A 16,467-nucleotide genomic window follows, 5' to 3' on the forward strand; every position below is an offset into this window, starting at 1 on the left:
TGGCTCTTAATATATACGTGAGATGTAATTTTATTTTATATTTTTCAGCACTTATCATTATGAAAATGCACTGAACAATTTTTAAGTTTATTCTAATCATGTGGCCTCCACTGTAGTTCCAGCAAGCTGGTTTTATTTTATATCCGTGTGCATACATATCCGCTTGCACGACCACGAGCTTCGGCTGCATTTAATAGAATTAAAGAATCTTTTTCAAGCTTGAATTAGTCTAGCCAAGTATTAAAATGTAAACCGTAGAGTTGGAAACAATCGGTAGTGAGTAGTTTAAAAAAAATTCAAAAAGTATTTCCTAAGCGCGACTTGAAGTTGCGTGTGCGAGTGTGTGCTTGCGATAGTGTGTATGTGTGCGTTTTGGAATGTTGCCCTGCACGAAATTCAAACCCAAATAGTGACCATCCTTGAGGCAAGCTTTTGCATATTTGCGCGATGGATGAGCACACGTTGAACGACTTGCTGGAGTGCTCCGTTTGCCTGGAGCGTTTGGACACCACCTCAAAGGTTCTCCCCTGTCAACACACCTTCTGTCGCAAATGTCTACAGGTAAGTACACTACTGGGAACACCACCACTTCTCTCCTTGCCTACAAATGATCTAAATCTAATAAATCCACTATAGGACATTGTAGCCAGCCAGCACAAGCTGCGCTGCCCGGAATGCCGGATCCTGGTCTCAGCCAGAATCGACGAGTTGCCTCCGAATGTATTGCTGATGCGTATCTTAGAAGGTAAGAGGATTCGCCCACGCCGAACTCATAAGAAGCACCTTCCTACGCTTGGGTTTGAAAGGCGGAATGCTTGACTAGTTGAGTGCGGCTGAGTGGATTTCGCAATTGAACCGCAACTGCTTGACAGTCTGATCTCAAATATATTTATTATTTTTTTAATAGGCATGAAACAAAATGCAGCTTCTGGGAAAGGAGACAACAGAGGCGAGGAGACCGAAACGGAACCGCAGAAGCCAGCAACAGCGTCTAGTAGTCCACATCAGCAATCACAGCACCAAAATCCACCCTCCCAACAGCCGCATCAGCAATCGCAGCTTCAGCAAGTTAGGCAAAAGCCGCGCCGCTTTCTTCTCCCCCACGCTTACGCTCTGTTTGACTTTACCTCCACGGAGGCTAGCGATCTAAAGTTCAAGAAGGGGGATCTGATACTGCTGAAGCACCGCATCGACAACAACTGGTTCGTGGGACAGGCAAACGGCCAGGAGGGCACCTTTCCCATCAACTATGTAAAGGTGGCCGTGCCACTGCCTATGCCGCAGTGTATTGCTATGTACGACTTCAAGATGGGTCCCAACGACGAAGAGGGCTGCCTGGAGTTCAAGAAGAGCACGGTCATCCATGTACTTCGCCGCGTAGATCACAATTGGGCAGAAGGTCGTATCGGCCAGACCATTGGAATATTCCCGATAGCCTTTGTCGAATTGAACGCTGCCGCAAAGAAGCTACTCGATAGCGGAGTGATCAACCATCCACCGTGCCATCCTCCACAGCAGTCGGCGCAGCGCGCGTTGCCGCCTGTTCCAGTAATCGATCCCACTGTGCCTACCGAATCCAGTTCCGGCTCATCAAACGTCACGCCAGCCAGCAGCAATTCCAGCTCTACATCCAGCTCCAATAACTGCAGCCCCAGCCACCAGTCGTCGCTACCGAACACGCCCCAGCATGTTGTAGCCTCTGGTTCGTCCTCAGTTCGATTCCGGGACAAAGGCGCCAAAGAAAAACGCCACTCCCTTAACGCTTTGCTGGGTGGAGGCGCTCCTTTGAGCCTGTTGCAAACGAATCGCCATTCCGCCGAAATTCTAAGCCTGCCCCATGAGCTCAGCCGTCTGGAGGTGGTCCCAAAGCCAACCAACGCTTCGCAATCCTCCCGTGTACTGAAAACAACCGTTCAGCAACAGCTGCCTCCCACCCTGCCCTGGGGATACTTGGCCCTTTTCCCATACAAACCTCGCCAAACAGATGAACTCGAACTGAAGAAAGGCTGTGTGTACATTGTGACCGAACGCTGCGTGGATGGATGGTTTAAGGGAAAGAATTGGCTGGATATCACTGGCGTGTTTCCTGGCAACTACCTGACACCGCTGCGGACTCGTGACCAACAGCAGTTAATGCACCAGTGGAAGTATGTTCCACAGAATCCAGACACTCAACTAGTGCATGCTCAACAGCAGCCAGGGGCTCAGGACGTGCGGCTCAATAATATGCTGCCCATGCAGCCCCCTGATTTGCCACCGCGACAGCAACAATCGACTGCAAACGCCACAACCACTACTTGCTCCGTTTGGACAAAGCCTGTGGAAGCCTTGTTCAGCAGAAAGTCGGAGCCCAAACAGGAAACGAACGGAGCCCCAGCCGGCGCATCATCCAGCACATCATCCGGTGCAGTAGGACTCATGCGTCGTTTAACTCACATGAAGACGAGATCAAAGTCTCCCGGAGCATCGCTTCAACCAACCGCCAAGGAAGGCAGCAGTTCCACCGTGGAAAATCAACCTAAAAAGTCTGAGAAACTGCACCCAGTGCATGTTCGGTTAGTCATAAATGGGTTTATTAATCATATAGTTTATTAATGAGGAGTACTTTATAGGTCGGGTTCGTGCCCCAGTCAGTTGCAACATAGCCAACCGCTGAATGAAACGTCAATTTCAACAACGACCGCTTCCACATCCGCCGTACAACAGCAACAGTTTGTAACCAAGCCACAAGCTTCCACTGCCGCCGGTAACACGGTTTCTTACGGTTCCCAGCGCGTTAAGGGCAACAAGGATCGTCCTCAATTGATTTGGTATGTCTAAGCTAAAGGATAAATTTTGTAAACTTGATATAATTTGCGGATCATTTTATAGTGCCCGTCAGTCCTTGGATGCAGCCACATTTCGCAACATGTACAGCAATGCGGCCAATTCGCCACCGCCTCCAGCCTCAGCCGTAGCTCCAGCCATTTATGCAGGAGGACAGCAGCAGTTGGGAGGGCAATCGCAGCTGCACGCCAACATGATCATTGCTCCCAGTCATCGAAAGTCCCACAGCCTGGATGCTGGTCATGTGCTTTGTCCCAGCAACAATGTGATTACCGAGGCCGCAATCAAGGCCAGCGCCACCACTAAATCAGCCTATTGCACAAGAGAAAGGTGTGTGTTTTTGCGAACAAACAGCTGAGAATTAAATATTAATTTTTATATACTTTTGTAGCCGATTTCGATGCATTGTACCGTATCCTCCAAACAGCGACATCGAACTGGAGCTACATGTGGGCGACATTATCTACGTGCAGCGCAAGCAGAAAAATGGCTGGTATAAGGGCACTCATGCCCGTACCCATAAGACGGGACTTTTTCCAGCATCCTTTGTCGAGCCGGATTCTTAAATCATCCAGAACAAAGCATCGCCGGTCGATTTGGGCTTCCAACTTGCATATTCCTGATTCTTTTTTTAAAAAAGAAATCGGTTTGAACTCTTCCATTCTCGAATACGGAGCTCGCTATATTTTTTATACGAACTTTAATCAAAATAGGCTAGCATTGATGTAAGTCTTAAGCAAAAAGTGACTTAAGCCCCTTAGCGATTAACTAGCTAGCGAAAACGAAAGAATTCTGTAACAATTTAACAGATTGTAATCTGTACGAAGTTATTTGTAATATACGATTTTCAGTAATAACACGCACGTAGTTTTAACTTAATTTATTCACCAAGCAAAACAGTAAGTCCATTTACAAGCGACTAAAGATAGGGGGATTCAGATTTACTCGCTCTTGTCGAACTTGGAGCCATAGATGGGCACATACTGCAGGATCAACTTCCAGTCGGTGTAGTAGAGCAGGCCCAGACCAGCAGCTGCACCGAATCCTGCGCCAGATCGCACGCTGTAAATATTAAAATATAACATGTTTTAACATTCTGAATTCCTTGTGATTATGCAATGGGTTGCAGTTTTTGAATTTGCCTTGAATCGTGAATCCTTTCATGCTGGATCTATGAAAGAATTCAAAACTTACAAGGAAGATGCGATTTCAGCGTGCTTCTTGCCAAAGGGTACGCGGAAAACCATTTTTATTGGTAATTATTATTTTTCCTCGCCAAAAGATTCGATGACAGTGGCCAAAATCGTATGACTAAAAAATACCTAGAAACTATAATAGTGAACCAACGTTTTACAGCACTGCATATTGGTTTTTTGCAACACTCAAAATTGGTCGAAAAAATTGGTCATCAACCGAATAAACATTGCAATTCAATTAAATTTAATATATTATCAAAATGAAAGTATCAATTTTCGGTGATCTAAACACTTTCGAGCTGTTTGTCCTGTGTACAGTGATACCGGCTGTTTTCGTATATCTGTGGTCCTTAATTTCGGGCGATATAAAGGTAGGGCCCACACTCTTATCACCATTATCATTAATAACCCATTGAATTTTTTTCCGATAGAACTTCAAGGCCAGCAAACTGGCTTACTCTGTTTATACGGCAAAGGATCCCATTAACTGTTACCAGGATTATGTGGCGGAAAAACAAAAAGATACATAGACGAATCAACTTTTTAGATTGGATAAGCTTTAATGTGAAAATTACAGTGTAAATAGCTTGCAATCCTGATGTTAAATAATAAACTGGTTCTTGGAATCGCTATTTAATTTATATATTTTAGGAATTTGTCTTTTCTAAATGTAAACAAAACAAATGGGAAATATCCCATATGATTCACGCTTTTTACATGGCACACGGTCACACCCACTTCCTTGTGGTGTTTTTCCGTTTGCATGCTGCAGCCTTACTGAACAGCTAAACAGCGATTTTGTACCACTTTTAATTGTTAATATTATTGGCGAATCTTGTGGCAATAAAAAACAGTGCAGTGCAGCAAAGCAGTCACGCACTAACAGGTGCCCATTCGCACTAGTAGTCACAGAACTCCAAGAGTAGGGGATCCTCTTCGTAATAACATAAACAAAGAAGACAATTACCACGCAAAAGGGAAAACAAAAACAATGTCGGAAACATACGGTTTGTCATAACACGAATAACTAATTAATTACAGTCACTAATTAATTGTGTTGCGGGGCTCTTGTGTGTAGATTACCTGTTCAAATTTCTGATCATTGGGAGTGCAGGCAGCGGAAAAAGCTGTCTGTTGCATCACTTCATCGAGAGCAAGTGTAAGTGTTCTATAAAAAGGTCCTTTTTCTATTAAAATGTCTGATATTGTATAAAAATTCCTCTAGTTAAAGATGATAGCTCGCACACAATCGGAGTGGAGTTTGGCTCCCGGATTGTTAACGTGGGCGGTAAGTCGGTGAAGCTGCAGATTTGGGATACCGCCGGACAGGAGAGGTTTCGCTCTGTCACAAGGTCGTACTATCGAGGAGCTGCCGGTGCTCTATTGGTATATGATGCCACATCGAGAGACTCGTTCAATGCTCTCACAAACTGGCTCAACGATGCCAGGACCTTGGCCAGTCCGAATATCGTCATACTTCTGGTGGGAAACAAAAAAGACTTGGAGGAGGCAAGGGACGTCACTTTCCTAGAGGCAAGCACTTTTGCCCAGGAGAACGGTATGGTAACTATAACGATCATTGTGCTCCATTTTTACCTTTATACTCCAATGGTAGAGCTGATCTTCTTGGAGACGAGCGCCAAGACGGGCGAGAACGTGGAGGAGGCGTTCCTTAAGTGCTCCAAAACAATCCTGGCCAAAATTGAGACAGGCGAACTGGACCCGGAACGAATTGGGAGCGGCATCCAGTATGGAGGAGCCGCTTTGCGCAATTTACAGACCCGACAGCGTAGCATCAACAAACCGGATTGCACCTGTCGTGTGTAGATCACCTGCGGTTCATGTTTATTTCAATAAGCGAGCAAATTAATCTCTATTTTATCTCAACCCATAATGCGCCACCGCATTCCACCTTAGTTTATAGTTTCGTGTGTGTCTCCAATTGAGTTTGTTTTAGTTTGTATTGTCTCTGATAGATTAATCATTCCAAATGTAAGCTTACAGTGCTACGATTTGATTTTTTAACATTAATCTAAAACCCTCTTGATTTTCATTGATTACCAAATTGTTACTTACTATAGTTTTTAATTCGTGAAGCACTAAAAATCCTAATGCCTAAGAGCCACCGCTCGCTTCATGCAACAACGAAAATGGCTCGGACAGCCAAAGAACGTGGGCACTTGGATGGAAGGGAGTAGAGAATGCACCCAGCATTTTTATTGTAAATAAGTGGCGATGTCGCCGATTGTAAATCTAACTCAAGTATGCACGCGGTAAATAAAAACGCATAACCATAAAAAAATGAATTGTTTTATTAAAAGAATCGTTAATACGGAGTATTTCATATAACAGCAAGTTATAATATTATAGCAAGTTATAATACAAAATTCTGTCATAAAAATATGTAGTTTTTATTAAAAATATTGCGAATTGTTGTCAATAGCTCTTTTACGGATTTTTTCGAAATTGAATGGGACTCGCCCATGCAATTTGGAATAAATCCGTGGCAAGGGCTGTTGACATCCACCAAGTCTCACTTTATGCATCACATTTGGCCAACTTCTGGAGGGCGTGCTTGGCAGCCGCCAGTTTGGCCTGGTTTTTGTTGTTGCCGAACCCGTATACCATTATGGTCTTCTCCATGCAGGTGAACTGGCAACGCACCATTACCTTACCCTGGTCAATAATTGGAGCACTGAAAATGGGCGACGCCCGCTTGTGCTCGTTGAGCTGCCGAATCGGGTTGATGGGGACGTTGCGGGCGAACTCCTTGAGCTCGGGCTTGAAAAGGTTGTAAATAAACTGCCAGGTGCGGTGTAGATTCCTGCAGTCCAGATACACTGCGGCAATGAGGGCTTCTAGGACATCTCCCAGGGCTTTGGGTACATCCACGTTCTGGGACATGTTGTAGTCCCCTTTTGTTGGAACACCAATATTTTCCTCACTTTCAGTGGCTTCGTCCGGCTCCCCATCATCTATGTCCAAGGCCGTTGGCTCGGTCTCCTCGAGAAGAATTCTCACCTGATTGGTTACCCTATGGTGTTGGGTTTCTTGGAACTGTACAAAGCTAGCAATGGATTCTGACAGCAAAGCGTTCTCGGCCAAGATGAACAAGTGGATCTTGTGCCGCACACAAATGCAGGCCAGGGTAGTGTTGTTGACCAGAGCGGATCGCAAATCCGTCAGCTCTCCGGGAGTCATCTTTGTGTTGTGCTCGAAAATATAAGCGGATATAAGGAAATCCAATATGGCATCACCGATGAATTCCAGCTGCTGGTAGCAGCCCGTAATCCGATTGGTGGGATACGACGGATGGGTGAGAGCCTGCAGAAGGTAGCCCCGATCTTTGAAGGTGTAGCCCAGGTTCTCCTCCAAGTTCGCATGGTTTATTAGGAAGCTATCGATGTCGCTGGTGCTCCCATTCGTTCGCATGTTGGCGCCGCCCAATTCTAGGTCTAGCAACTGGGCTAGCGGCTTGTTGATGTCCGACTTGCAGATTCCAAAGTACTCCAACATTTTGAAGCCGTGCGTCAGACCATAGTTCTTCACAACCACACCCAACAGAGCCTCCAATGTATCGGCTATAACCTTGTCCGAAATATTAGCCTGGCCGATGCAAAAGTTAAGCTCGGCAGAGAAATCTGTGTCGGCATGATGGCTGCTCCTATTCCTCCGACACCCATCCAAGAACGTGTTTAATGTGGCCTCGCTGCAAGTTCCAGTGATAAGTGACTCCTCCTCGCTGAGCGCCAGGTCCCTTAAGTTGTGGGGACCCACCAGCTTCGCCACATCCGGATTTTCCTTCCACAAAGCCAACACATTGCGTGGCAAACTGAATCCCGGCGGCACCCAAGTGTATTTCGGGGTAAACAAGGAACTGCTAATCTTTGTGGGGATGTCGGTTTCGCTTAGACAATACAGGAGGTTCCTGTTGGATACCAGCTTGGACTTGACCTGGGTGAGAGTACCCTCATTCCATGATGGGTACTTGTGGGCCAGGTACAGCGAACCGCTCATTTTCAAGAACGAGTCTCCCAACAACTCCAGTCGTTCCATATCAAACACATCGACACTGCCACTGGTGGTGATGGCTGCCAGGAACTCGCTTTGCTCGGCGGCCGTGATATGTTCGTTGGACACGGTCCTCTGCAGGACCGAGAGGTAGCTCTCTTCCTGAGGCGCTTGTGCTTTCGACCCACTCGCTGGCATCAATGCTGGAAGATTCTCCCTCATCATGTCTGTGTTTCTGACATCGTAAATGCTTCCTGATGGAATTTTAAATTGGTTCTCGGTCCAGAACTCCTTATCAGCGTATTCCATTTGATCAAGCCGTTTTACAAAGCCCGAGCAAAACTGGTAGTAGTAGGATAACTCTACGGGATAGGCGGAAAGTAGCTTACGCGAAATGTCCACCGGTTCCATGTAGTCCTGCCATTTGTTTTCCATGTCGCTAATCTCCAACTTTTCCATAGCCGTCTCAATCACCTTTGTGGGCATGGGTTCGAGCACGGAGCGCGGCTCCTCGAATTCTTCGTCGGCCACGGCATTACCGAATGGATCAACGTTCCTCTTTAGTGACCAATCAATTTCCACGGGCAGGGGCTTGTAATCAACTCCGTTAATTGGCAAATGTTGAAGACCCAGGTATGTGTTGAATCGCTTTCGCAGCGCCTCCGCATGAAGCAGAAAGTTCAGCCGTCGCAGAATGCTCGGTAGAAACAGTACCTTTAGCCAGAAATCACCGGGGAATGAAAAATTATAGGTAAGCTCCGGTATGAGCACCACCTTCGCCCTGGCCTTGCTCTGGGCCGAAGATTTTCCTCGCTGCTGGACATAGAAGTTTAGCTGCTCTGTCAGGTCTCGTACTTCAATCAGGAACTGATCCCGATGCACTACATCACCAATGTGGTTGCTATACTTGGACATGGTAAAATCATAGTAGGTCTTATCTTGGTGATTTTTTTCCATAAAGCTGAACGGCGTGAGATTCCGGTGCACCTTGGTGACCAGCATTCGCTTCTCCTCATAGTTGGAGTACCACTGGGTCACAATTGTCCCTTCGAAATCTTCGGGACGTGGTGGTGGTGCCTCCTTTCGCTGCTGCACACTGGGCTTTTGGACCGGTTGCCAAGTTTGGAACTTTGTTACCAGTGGCCAGTCGATGACTCCAGCCTGAGCCTCTCCTACGGCCAAAGGAACCACCAGATACGAGTTCTCCCTGCTGAGTCGATCGAACACGAAGAACGGCTGCCAAATGCGTAGAATATTTCGGAAAATTGCAACGTGAAACTGCTGCAACTGCTTCAGCTTGATGTCACTATCGAGTACTACTTCACGTGGTTCCGCCGCGACGCGGACATGTAGCTTTCCCTGATTGCAGAATAAAGGCATCTCCGCCAACCTGGGGAGTTTTTTGCGCAGCAGCAGGGCATAGTTGCGAGGAGTCTGCAGGTTGTCGTAAAAGTGCTCCGAGTAGTCATTACGCTCAAAATGTGGCTCCAGGATGATCTCGTAGGCGTAGCAGACCTCGCCAACCCGCGGCATCGCATCGAGAAATTCCTCCGGACAGCCAGTCTTATAGGTACGCAGCTTAATCTCTTTCTCTTGGCGGCTCTTTGTCACTGTACAAGGAAATATCCTTATATAAGAAGATTATACATTTAATGTTAAAAAAAAGGCTCACCGTCATCTCCGTATTTCTTCCACGTTTCGAAGTGGACGTCAGCAATGGCCGCCACCCGTTCCGTTGCCGTAATGGGCAGGAACTTTTCGCTGAGCTCACCCAGTAAATAGAGCTGTTTACAGGCCTTAAAGGCGGCAGATACTTTGGCAGACTTGGTACAGACCATGGGATCGCTCTTTAAGAAGGCAAAATTTAAGATTTCTCTCATGTTTTATGTTTCAATAAAATGACTTACATAAATCGTATCCTTTAGAGTGGATGTGAGTGGCAAAACAATAGAGACGACTTGTTTAAACTCGGCACTTTTGCCGAACCGTTGTAGCCGTTCGTTCTGATCAAGAAGATCAATCCATGGCACTACGAATCCAAACGCGTCTGAAGGCAAGCTCTGACAGTACCGATGGAGCAGGATTAAGGCATTACTGGCTAACAACACGGCACCATGCTCATTAATAAAGGGAGGAATGATGTCCTGGAAGTGTTCGTTTATCTCGTTAGCCAGCGGTAGAGCTCGGTCCAAGACACGACTCTTTAAATAGTCGGCAATATCGGAGTGAGCCTGGCGATACTGAGCAATCTGCTTGGAAACCTCTTCCGCATTGGAAACCGATGAAAAAATAATAAAAACTGCGTCCTTTGACCGGGCACGTCCCTTCGTTTGAACATACATGTTGAAAGTTTTCAGGCTGTCCAGGATAAGGACGTAATTACATGCTTGTACATCGATTCCCTCTTCCAGGACACTCGAGCAAACCATCAAATTCGCCTCGCCATCTCGAAACTGTTGAATAGCCTGAAGAAAGGTTCAAATAATAAATCAAATAATAAATGATATATAGTCTATCAAACACCTACAGATTTTTGGAATTTGGATTCCAATATGTTTTCAAAATCATGGGAAATTGAATTTCGTCCCACCATAAACTGAGGGACCAGCACGTTCCGCAACTCGGGAGTGGCTTCGATGAAATGCATCAGCAGACCAAAAATGCACTTGGCGGTGTAGCGTCGTTCCACAAATACCAGACAACAGATATCTTTTGGCTTCTTTCCAGCGAATGTCCCTTTAAGATAATGCAGGAATCGCTGGACCTTCGGGGTTGAGAAGTTCATAATAACCTCCTCGGTGTTGACAGCTTCATCTTTATCGTCCTCGTCGTCCACCAGGTCGCGCAGTTTCTTCACCAGGACATGCCGTATCTGGTCGCACAGGGTAATGGCCGACCTGTACATCGATTTCAGGGAAATGGTCTCCGCTTGGCGTTTCTTCACCTCAAAATCTACGGAGAGCGAAACAATGGCAATGGAGGCGGCATACACTCCGTACTCCTCCATCTGGAATTTAAAGTCGTTGAAGAGCGTTTTAATGGCACTCTTTTTGTGCGGATCCTTGTGGGCCATCAATCCCTTTGACCTTCGCTTGGGCTGCACACCAATATCCATTTGGTCCAGGACTAGATAGAAATCCAATATCATTTTGTCGAGATGCGCGACCAGCGAATACGTTTGATCTTGTGCTGGATATTGAACCATGTACTCCCGGGGCTTTGTTGAATATCTAAAAAAAAACAATATAATTTTCTAAGGAGAATCCTTTAAATCGGTACATTTTAGGCATTACAGCATTACGTTCTCCTGCTCGTGGGTGTCCGATACCGTAATTATATTGCCTCTATAGGTGGTCTCCAGGTCCTTGAGTCTCTTGGCCACATTCTTCGTCTCATTGCCCTTGATCAGCACGCCAGTTAGGCCCACAACACGAGGAAGTGACATATGTGTACCCACGACGAGGAACAGGCGCATAAACTCATGGAACGGATGATGACCCGTGCCATGGTGGCATTCGTCAATTATCACAATGCTCACCGAGCTTAGTTCCATGTACCGCTGGGTGAAAAGGTCTAGCATCACCTGAGCAGTTCCCACCATAACCTTAAAGTAAAATGTTTGTTTTTAATTAAAAAGCATCTGAGAATAAGTTTTAATAGTTATTTTTTAATTTATAGGAAGTTTTTAAATGTATGGATATATATTATATAAAAGCTAAACTACATTCCCAACTGTTTCATCTATTTACGTCACTTTATCGAACGTGACTTTGCAAAATCATTTGAAATGGAACGCTAGGATCAGCACTTCGTGGTGAAATAATTTCCAAGTGCCAGTCAATACATAAACAAAAGACAAGACCTATAGGGTGCAGCCACGTAATCACTTATGTGTAGCCCGACCTCTAGACATCAAAGCAGCTTCATTTAAAAGATCTATACATTTTTCAATTTAATTTTAAATTTAAAATTTTAGTTTTCTTAATCCAAAAATCGATTATAAATAAAATAAAGTGGTTGCTATGTGAAAGAATTATTTCCAGTGTAATTTAAAACTTACTTGCTTATCTCGGATTTCAGTCTCCCATTTGCCCCTCGGCCAATCGTCCACGCCCTGCTCCCCCACATAGAATCCCACCTTGAGATTAGTGTGGCGTTTTACTGCCTCCGCCTGCTGGCGGGCCAGCTCCACGGTGTTGCACATAAATAGGGCCCGTTTGCCACCTTCCTCGATTGTCCTGCGGAATGCGTATTTGATGCCATATTCGCCATAAATGGATCGGATGATTCACAATTGTATACTCACTTGTCCATGTGTTGGGAGAACCGTTTCAGGGCCAGGATGGCCACGTACGTTTTCCCGGAGCCGGTGGGCAAGTAAATGATGCCATTTTGCTTGGTAATGTGATCCACCAGACGCAGTTGGTAGCTGCGAGGCTGCAGGATTATGAATTCATTTGATTGCCGGTATATCTTGGTAAAAATGTACTACACCCACCTTTAATTCATCAACCGGAACGTCCTGAGCACTCATTATGTCCTTTAAAACTTTTTCACTTTAAAATTAAAACAAAAAAAAATTAGCTTTTGCTGTTCGCTGTACTGACTTTGACGATGTTCTGCCACAGACTGAGACGAACTAACAGAGACTATATCGCATAATGACTTTTCATGTGACGTGGCAAAACGATTGCGATAACTATTGGCCAGCTCAAAGTAGAAAATCGGGGAAGTACCGCAAATTGGAAAATTCACCCACTAGAAGATTATGCGCGTATTCGTTCGATAAGCAAACACCTGTATTTTATCAAATTGGATAGCTCGGATTGCAAGAGCTCGGCTCTGAATCCAGTGTCAATAGTCTTTATACTGGTTTGACCAATTTAAAACTTGTAGACGGCTAGGCACTTCGTTTTTAACCGATTATAGTGAATTTACATCTATTTAACAAAACTTAACAAAAGAGAAAAACGACCGGCTACAGTGTGACCAAAGCTTGTTTGCCAAACATGGCCTTAAATAAAACAATTATTCGAAATGAATTTAAGGATGAATGAAACAGACTAGTTCCTCGCAGAACATAAGCTCGGAGATCAGTTCTTATCAGTCATTAAACTCATAAAACCTATTAAACATAACCCCTAATCTGTTTAGATTTTTTATTAATTTGTTGGTATTTTTTTGTAGAGCTACGTACAGATTCCGGCAGAGGGCGCCAAACCAGTATTATTTTTGGTTCTGATATTGGATAAAGTAACTTAATTTAAATAAATTGTAATTGGTAATTAAGATGTTTTTTATTTAAATTAAAAAGTATGTATATATTTAATTGTTAAAATTATGACAACTTCTAACTTTTTAAATCTTTATGATTTTATTACTCTTCCAGCTTTTACTAAAAATATTGGTTTAAAACACAAAAAGCTACATCAAAATTATGCTTTAAATTAAAACAAAATCATTTTTTTTATTCCTGTTCCATTGCTTATCGATGTCGAGGCACCACTTATTCAAAGACAAAGCTGCAACACAATCAATAAAGACCCAGACCCAGGGACTGATTAAAATTAGATCAAAGTCACTGAAGTTAATGACGTATAAACAATGCCCATCAACACATGGATACAGATGGAAACATTCGTACCACGATTTAGGAGGGTTACCTATCGTTCATCGAGTTTCTCCCCTCAGGACTCAACAGGTGGACCAGTGGGTGGCGATGCCCAGTGACCTTAAAACCTAATTTTAACCACCATTTTCCGTTTTATATGCAAACTTATTTAAATTAATTTTTTGGAGCAATAATTAACTTGGTTTGTTTTAGAATTATAAAGCTTAAATTGTTTTTTTTTTACGATTAAGCCTTCTTAATACTATTTAAGGGAGTGGGCCGCTGTTGGTTTGTGTGCGTTTGTCGAGTGCAGTTTGAAATTCAAGTTGCCTAATAACTTAAAACCCCAAGCAGCTTTAATGGCCATAATTCGTCTTGGCCAATGCTGCCGCAAGAAGAAGAACTAGTGCCCAAAGGTGCCCAGGAGTGTCATGGTGTTGTTGCTGCCGCACTATTGACATTATTGATGGAAATTCTTTTGTGTTAAAAAAATAGTAAAGAACGAACGATGAAAGTAAAACTCCAAAACAGAAAATCGAATTTCTAATACACTAAAGTTGATGATAAAATTTTATTTTCATTAAATTGAGAGTAAATTTCTCTAATTCTGAAGCAGTTTTTTAATTTATTTAATTTTTAATTGAAATCACATTTTTTTAAACTTTCTACTTTATTTAGATACTTAAATTTGTAGTTTTTTTTTAAGTAAATTGGTTTAAAAAGAAGCAACACGGCTGTTTACTCTTTCTTAGCCGCAAATGAAAGCCCAACGTTGACGTCGCTTATGTGGACAGGTGCTGGGTGCTGTGCCCAGGTAAATTCAGGTGTGTGCGTGTGTTTGCCTCCGTTTTCATTTGCCGCCCGTTGCAGCCCAGCCAGGCCCGTCCCCGCCCGTGCCGTCTGTTTCGAATGCAACCCGTACCCATACCAATACCAATACTTATGCCATTACCCATAACCAGATACCCAAAGTCTAAATAGCCTCCGACTTCTGGGCCCAGACGAACAGTTATGCAAATCAAGAAGAGGCGCACCTCCTCCTCCTCCGCGACTCCCGCTCCAAACTTTGTTTTTCTCCCACTCGAGAGCTTTACTTTTTTTTCTTGGTGTATTTAGCGCCTAATACCCAAGTTTATGTCGCTTAATTATAGACCTTAAGCAGCCGCTTCAAACCGTTGACTTAACATGCTAATCGGCCATCCCCCCGGCACAGAACCCTCCTCCTACCCATCCTGCCAGTATCGAATGACCTTCTTCTGATCTGAGACGCCACTCAGGGCCCAAAATAGGGATCCAACCATGGGCCTATGGAAATTCTAGTAGCTTGGGAGCGGAAATCCGCGATGCGAAAGTTTTTGTTTTTGTTAGCCATTTTGGTAATCAATAGTATCAATCGATCCCACATCTTGGCCACAGTTCTCGGCCATTAGGCAGGCAACCATAAAGCGGATTTGGCCAATTCAGAAGCAACAGAATCGAACAGCGATTCGGTTTTAATAAGGCTTAAATAGCTCTCAGATGCGGCGATTAATTTGCCATAAAAGCGGTTCTTTAATTGGCCGATGAGTGGGAGGCTTGAAGCGTTAACTATCGAAAGTGTTGGCCAAAAGAATACAAAGCTTTAACACACTTGGAAAATAATATTTATTAAAAATGAAATAATCATTTTTCTCAGTGACCTGCATCTGAATGTAAGGTGTCATTGGGAGATAAGAGCGCAACACATTTCCAGGTGCACTTTGCCCTTTTTGCGAAATTTGAATACTGAAAGGACTGCATGTAACACCCAGTTTGCCACCCAACAGGTGGGCGTAGCTCGAGTGGGCAGTAGTTGTCCTTCACGTGTCCTTATAACTTTGACATTAAGCATTCCTCACATGAGGCCTGTTGGGAGGCTTGATTAAATCACTTTTCCAACATTTCATCAGGTCTTTTTATTGAGATCATTCATAATTAACTTAATTAGAGCTACTTACTTGTGTAAAATTGTGTTTAAGAAAAGAGAAGTAAGGGTATACTGCTTTAAATTACTTAATTTAATCATAATTTTAATAATATTTTATTTAATAATAAAACATGAGTTTATCCCAAAAGAGAAACCATTCTCTCACTTGTTGCTCGTTGAAAGGAAATATTTGAGTAAAAGAGACTTTGGATAAAAAGAGTGTCGAGTGGTTCAAACAAAGTATACCCTTTACTAAGACATGATAGCCTAGATGGTAACCATATTCCTTTCAATTCCAATTAGTTTTGTTTCTTATTTTATATAGCTTTAGAAATAAGACCATTTTGAAGACTATAAAATATATTATTGTATTTATTCCGAAAAATTTAAAACTATAAGTCTTTCTAAATTCACTAATAAATTTACTAAGCTCCACATACTAAAAGAGTTTAAAGTAAAATATAATGTATATACATATACATATATGTACATACAATTTAAAATCTATAAAAGAAAGTATAGGGAATCCGAGTCCCCAACTAGCATAGTTCATAAACAGCTGTTGAGCGTTAAAGAGAGCACTTCTCTGATTCTCTCACCTGAGCTCCGCTCTCTCGGGGCTCTTGGGGCTTTGGGGGGGCCCGGGCTTATAAATAGACCCGCGTTCCGCTCAATCCCAACATTTTTTTCAGAGAGCTCGGCGAAGATAGAATTGTTTACGGAATATTTCTGTTTTTTCGTGCGCGGCGGTTAATATTAAATAAATATTAAAAACACATAAAATAATTGGAGACATATATCCAAATCGGTTATTGAGTTTCCGGGATTATATCATTAAGTTTCGAATCGAGTTTCTGATTATTGAATTGTGAGTGGTT

At 43.6% G+C, this 16,467-nt stretch overlaps 6 protein-coding genes across 9 annotated transcripts in view; 4 read left to right on the plus strand and 2 right to left on the minus strand.

Annotated features, from left to right (window-relative positions):
* The first annotated feature begins 105 nt into the window (after positions 1 to 105).
* Positions 106 to 3,683, plus strand: POSH (Plenty of SH3s). Its single transcript, XM_017238614.3, has 6 exons — positions 106 to 561; positions 637 to 745; positions 908 to 2,555; positions 2,613 to 2,810; positions 2,872 to 3,156; positions 3,218 to 3,683. Exons 1-6 carry the CDS (start codon positions 448 to 450, stop codon positions 3,390 to 3,392), a joined length of 2,529 nt encoding a protein of 842 aa, XP_017094103.2. The 5' UTR covers positions 106 to 447; the 3' UTR covers positions 3,393 to 3,683.
* Positions 3,684 to 3,691: 8 nt separating this feature from the next.
* On the minus strand, positions 3,692 to 4,180 carry UQCR-6.4 (Ubiquinol-cytochrome c reductase 6.4 kDa subunit). Its single transcript, XM_017238623.3, has 2 exons — positions 4,021 to 4,180; positions 3,692 to 3,888 (listed from the first exon to the last, which is right to left on the minus strand). The coding sequence occupies exons 1-2, from the start codon at positions 4,071 to 4,073 to the stop codon at positions 3,768 to 3,770; spliced, it is 174 nt and encodes a 57-aa protein (XP_017094112.1). The 5' UTR covers positions 4,074 to 4,180; the 3' UTR covers positions 3,692 to 3,767.
* Positions 4,181 to 4,191: 11 nt separating this feature from the next.
* Positions 4,192 to 4,663, plus strand: LOC108123459 (uncharacterized). The gene is made up of 2 exons (XM_017238619.3): positions 4,192 to 4,393; positions 4,454 to 4,663. The coding sequence occupies exons 1-2, from the start codon at positions 4,283 to 4,285 to the stop codon at positions 4,550 to 4,552; spliced, it is 210 nt and encodes a 69-aa protein (XP_017094108.1). The 5' UTR covers positions 4,192 to 4,282; the 3' UTR covers positions 4,553 to 4,663.
* Positions 4,664 to 4,771: 108 nt separating this feature from the next.
* Positions 4,772 to 6,324, plus strand: Rab4 (RAS oncogene family member Rab4). Its single transcript, XM_017238618.3, has 4 exons — positions 4,772 to 5,029; positions 5,101 to 5,181; positions 5,248 to 5,580; positions 5,638 to 6,324. The coding sequence occupies exons 1-4, from the start codon at positions 5,014 to 5,016 to the stop codon at positions 5,847 to 5,849; spliced, it is 642 nt and encodes a 213-aa protein (XP_017094107.2). The 5' UTR covers positions 4,772 to 5,013; the 3' UTR covers positions 5,850 to 6,324.
* Positions 6,317 to 13,016, minus strand: Dcr-2 (Endoribonuclease Dcr-2). The gene is made up of 8 exons (XM_017238613.3): positions 12,532 to 13,016; positions 12,340 to 12,470; positions 12,094 to 12,271; positions 11,327 to 11,637; positions 10,561 to 11,263; positions 9,941 to 10,498; positions 9,706 to 9,880; positions 6,317 to 9,643 (listed from the first exon to the last, which is right to left on the minus strand). The coding sequence occupies exons 1-8, from the start codon at positions 12,565 to 12,567 to the stop codon at positions 6,561 to 6,563; spliced, it is 5,175 nt and encodes a 1,724-aa protein (XP_017094102.2). The 5' UTR covers positions 12,568 to 13,016; the 3' UTR covers positions 6,317 to 6,560.
* A 3,269-nt stretch (positions 13,017 to 16,285) lies between these two features.
* a (arc) overlaps positions 16,286 to 16,467 on the plus strand; it is a 36,498-nt gene continuing 36,316 nt past the window's right edge. For 3 of the 4 annotated variants that reach the window (XM_017238660.3, XM_070278047.1, XM_043210299.2), the window contains exon 1: positions 16,291 to 16,457. The gene's annotated coding sequence lies outside the window, so the exon portion shown is untranslated. Of the gene's footprint in view, positions 16,458 to 16,467 lie in introns of all 4 variants that reach the window. The other variant, XM_017238662.2, reaches the window with a different exon arrangement.

This window comes from Drosophila bipectinata, chromosome 2R, assembly GCF_030179905.1.
Source record: "Drosophila bipectinata strain 14024-0381.07 chromosome 2R, DbipHiC1v2, whole genome shotgun sequence".
Classification (NCBI taxonomy): domain Eukaryota; kingdom Metazoa; phylum Arthropoda; class Insecta; order Diptera; family Drosophilidae; genus Drosophila; species Drosophila bipectinata.

Coding starts and splice junctions, on each gene's coding strand:
- Rab4 (XM_017238618.3), top strand. Junction 5,182..5,247: donor TCACTTCATCGAGAGCAAGT/GTAAGTGTTCTA, acceptor AAATTCCTCTAG/TTAAAGATGATAGCTCGCAC. Junction 5,581..5,637: donor CACTTTTGCCCAGGAGAACG/GTATGGTAACTA, acceptor CTCCAATGGTAG/AGCTGATCTTCTTGGAGACG.
- UQCR-6.4 (XM_017238623.3), bottom strand. CDS start 4,073: ATGGTTTTCCGCGTACCCTTTGGCAAGAAGCACGCTGAAATCGCATCT. Junction 3,889..4,020: donor GCTGAAATCGCATCTTCCTT/GTAAGTTTTGAA, acceptor TAATATTTACAG/CGTGCGATCTGGCGCAGGAT.
- LOC108123459 (XM_017238619.3), top strand. CDS start 4,283: ATGAAAGTATCAATTTTCGGTGATCTAAACACTTTCGAGCTGTTTGTC. Junction 4,394..4,453: donor TAATTTCGGGCGATATAAAG/GTAGGGCCCACA, acceptor TTTTTCCGATAG/AACTTCAAGGCCAGCAAACT.
- POSH (XM_017238614.3), top strand. CDS start 448: ATGGATGAGCACACGTTGAACGACTTGCTGGAGTGCTCCGTTTGCCTG. Junction 562..636: donor TCTGTCGCAAATGTCTACAG/GTAAGTACACTA, acceptor AATCCACTATAG/GACATTGTAGCCAGCCAGCA. Junction 2,811..2,871: donor GATCGTCCTCAATTGATTTG/GTATGTCTAAGC, acceptor ATCATTTTATAG/TGCCCGTCAGTCCTTGGATG.
- Dcr-2 (XM_017238613.3), bottom strand. CDS start 12,567: ATGAGTGCTCAGGACGTTCCGGTTGATGAATTAAAG. Junction 12,272..12,339: donor TTCTCCCAACACATGGACAA/GTGAGTATACAA, acceptor CGCATTCCGCAG/GACAATCGAGGAAGGTGGCA. Junction 9,881..9,940: donor CTCTAAAGGATACGATTTAT/GTAAGTCATTTT, acceptor GCCTTCTTAAAG/AGCGATCCCATGGTCTGTAC.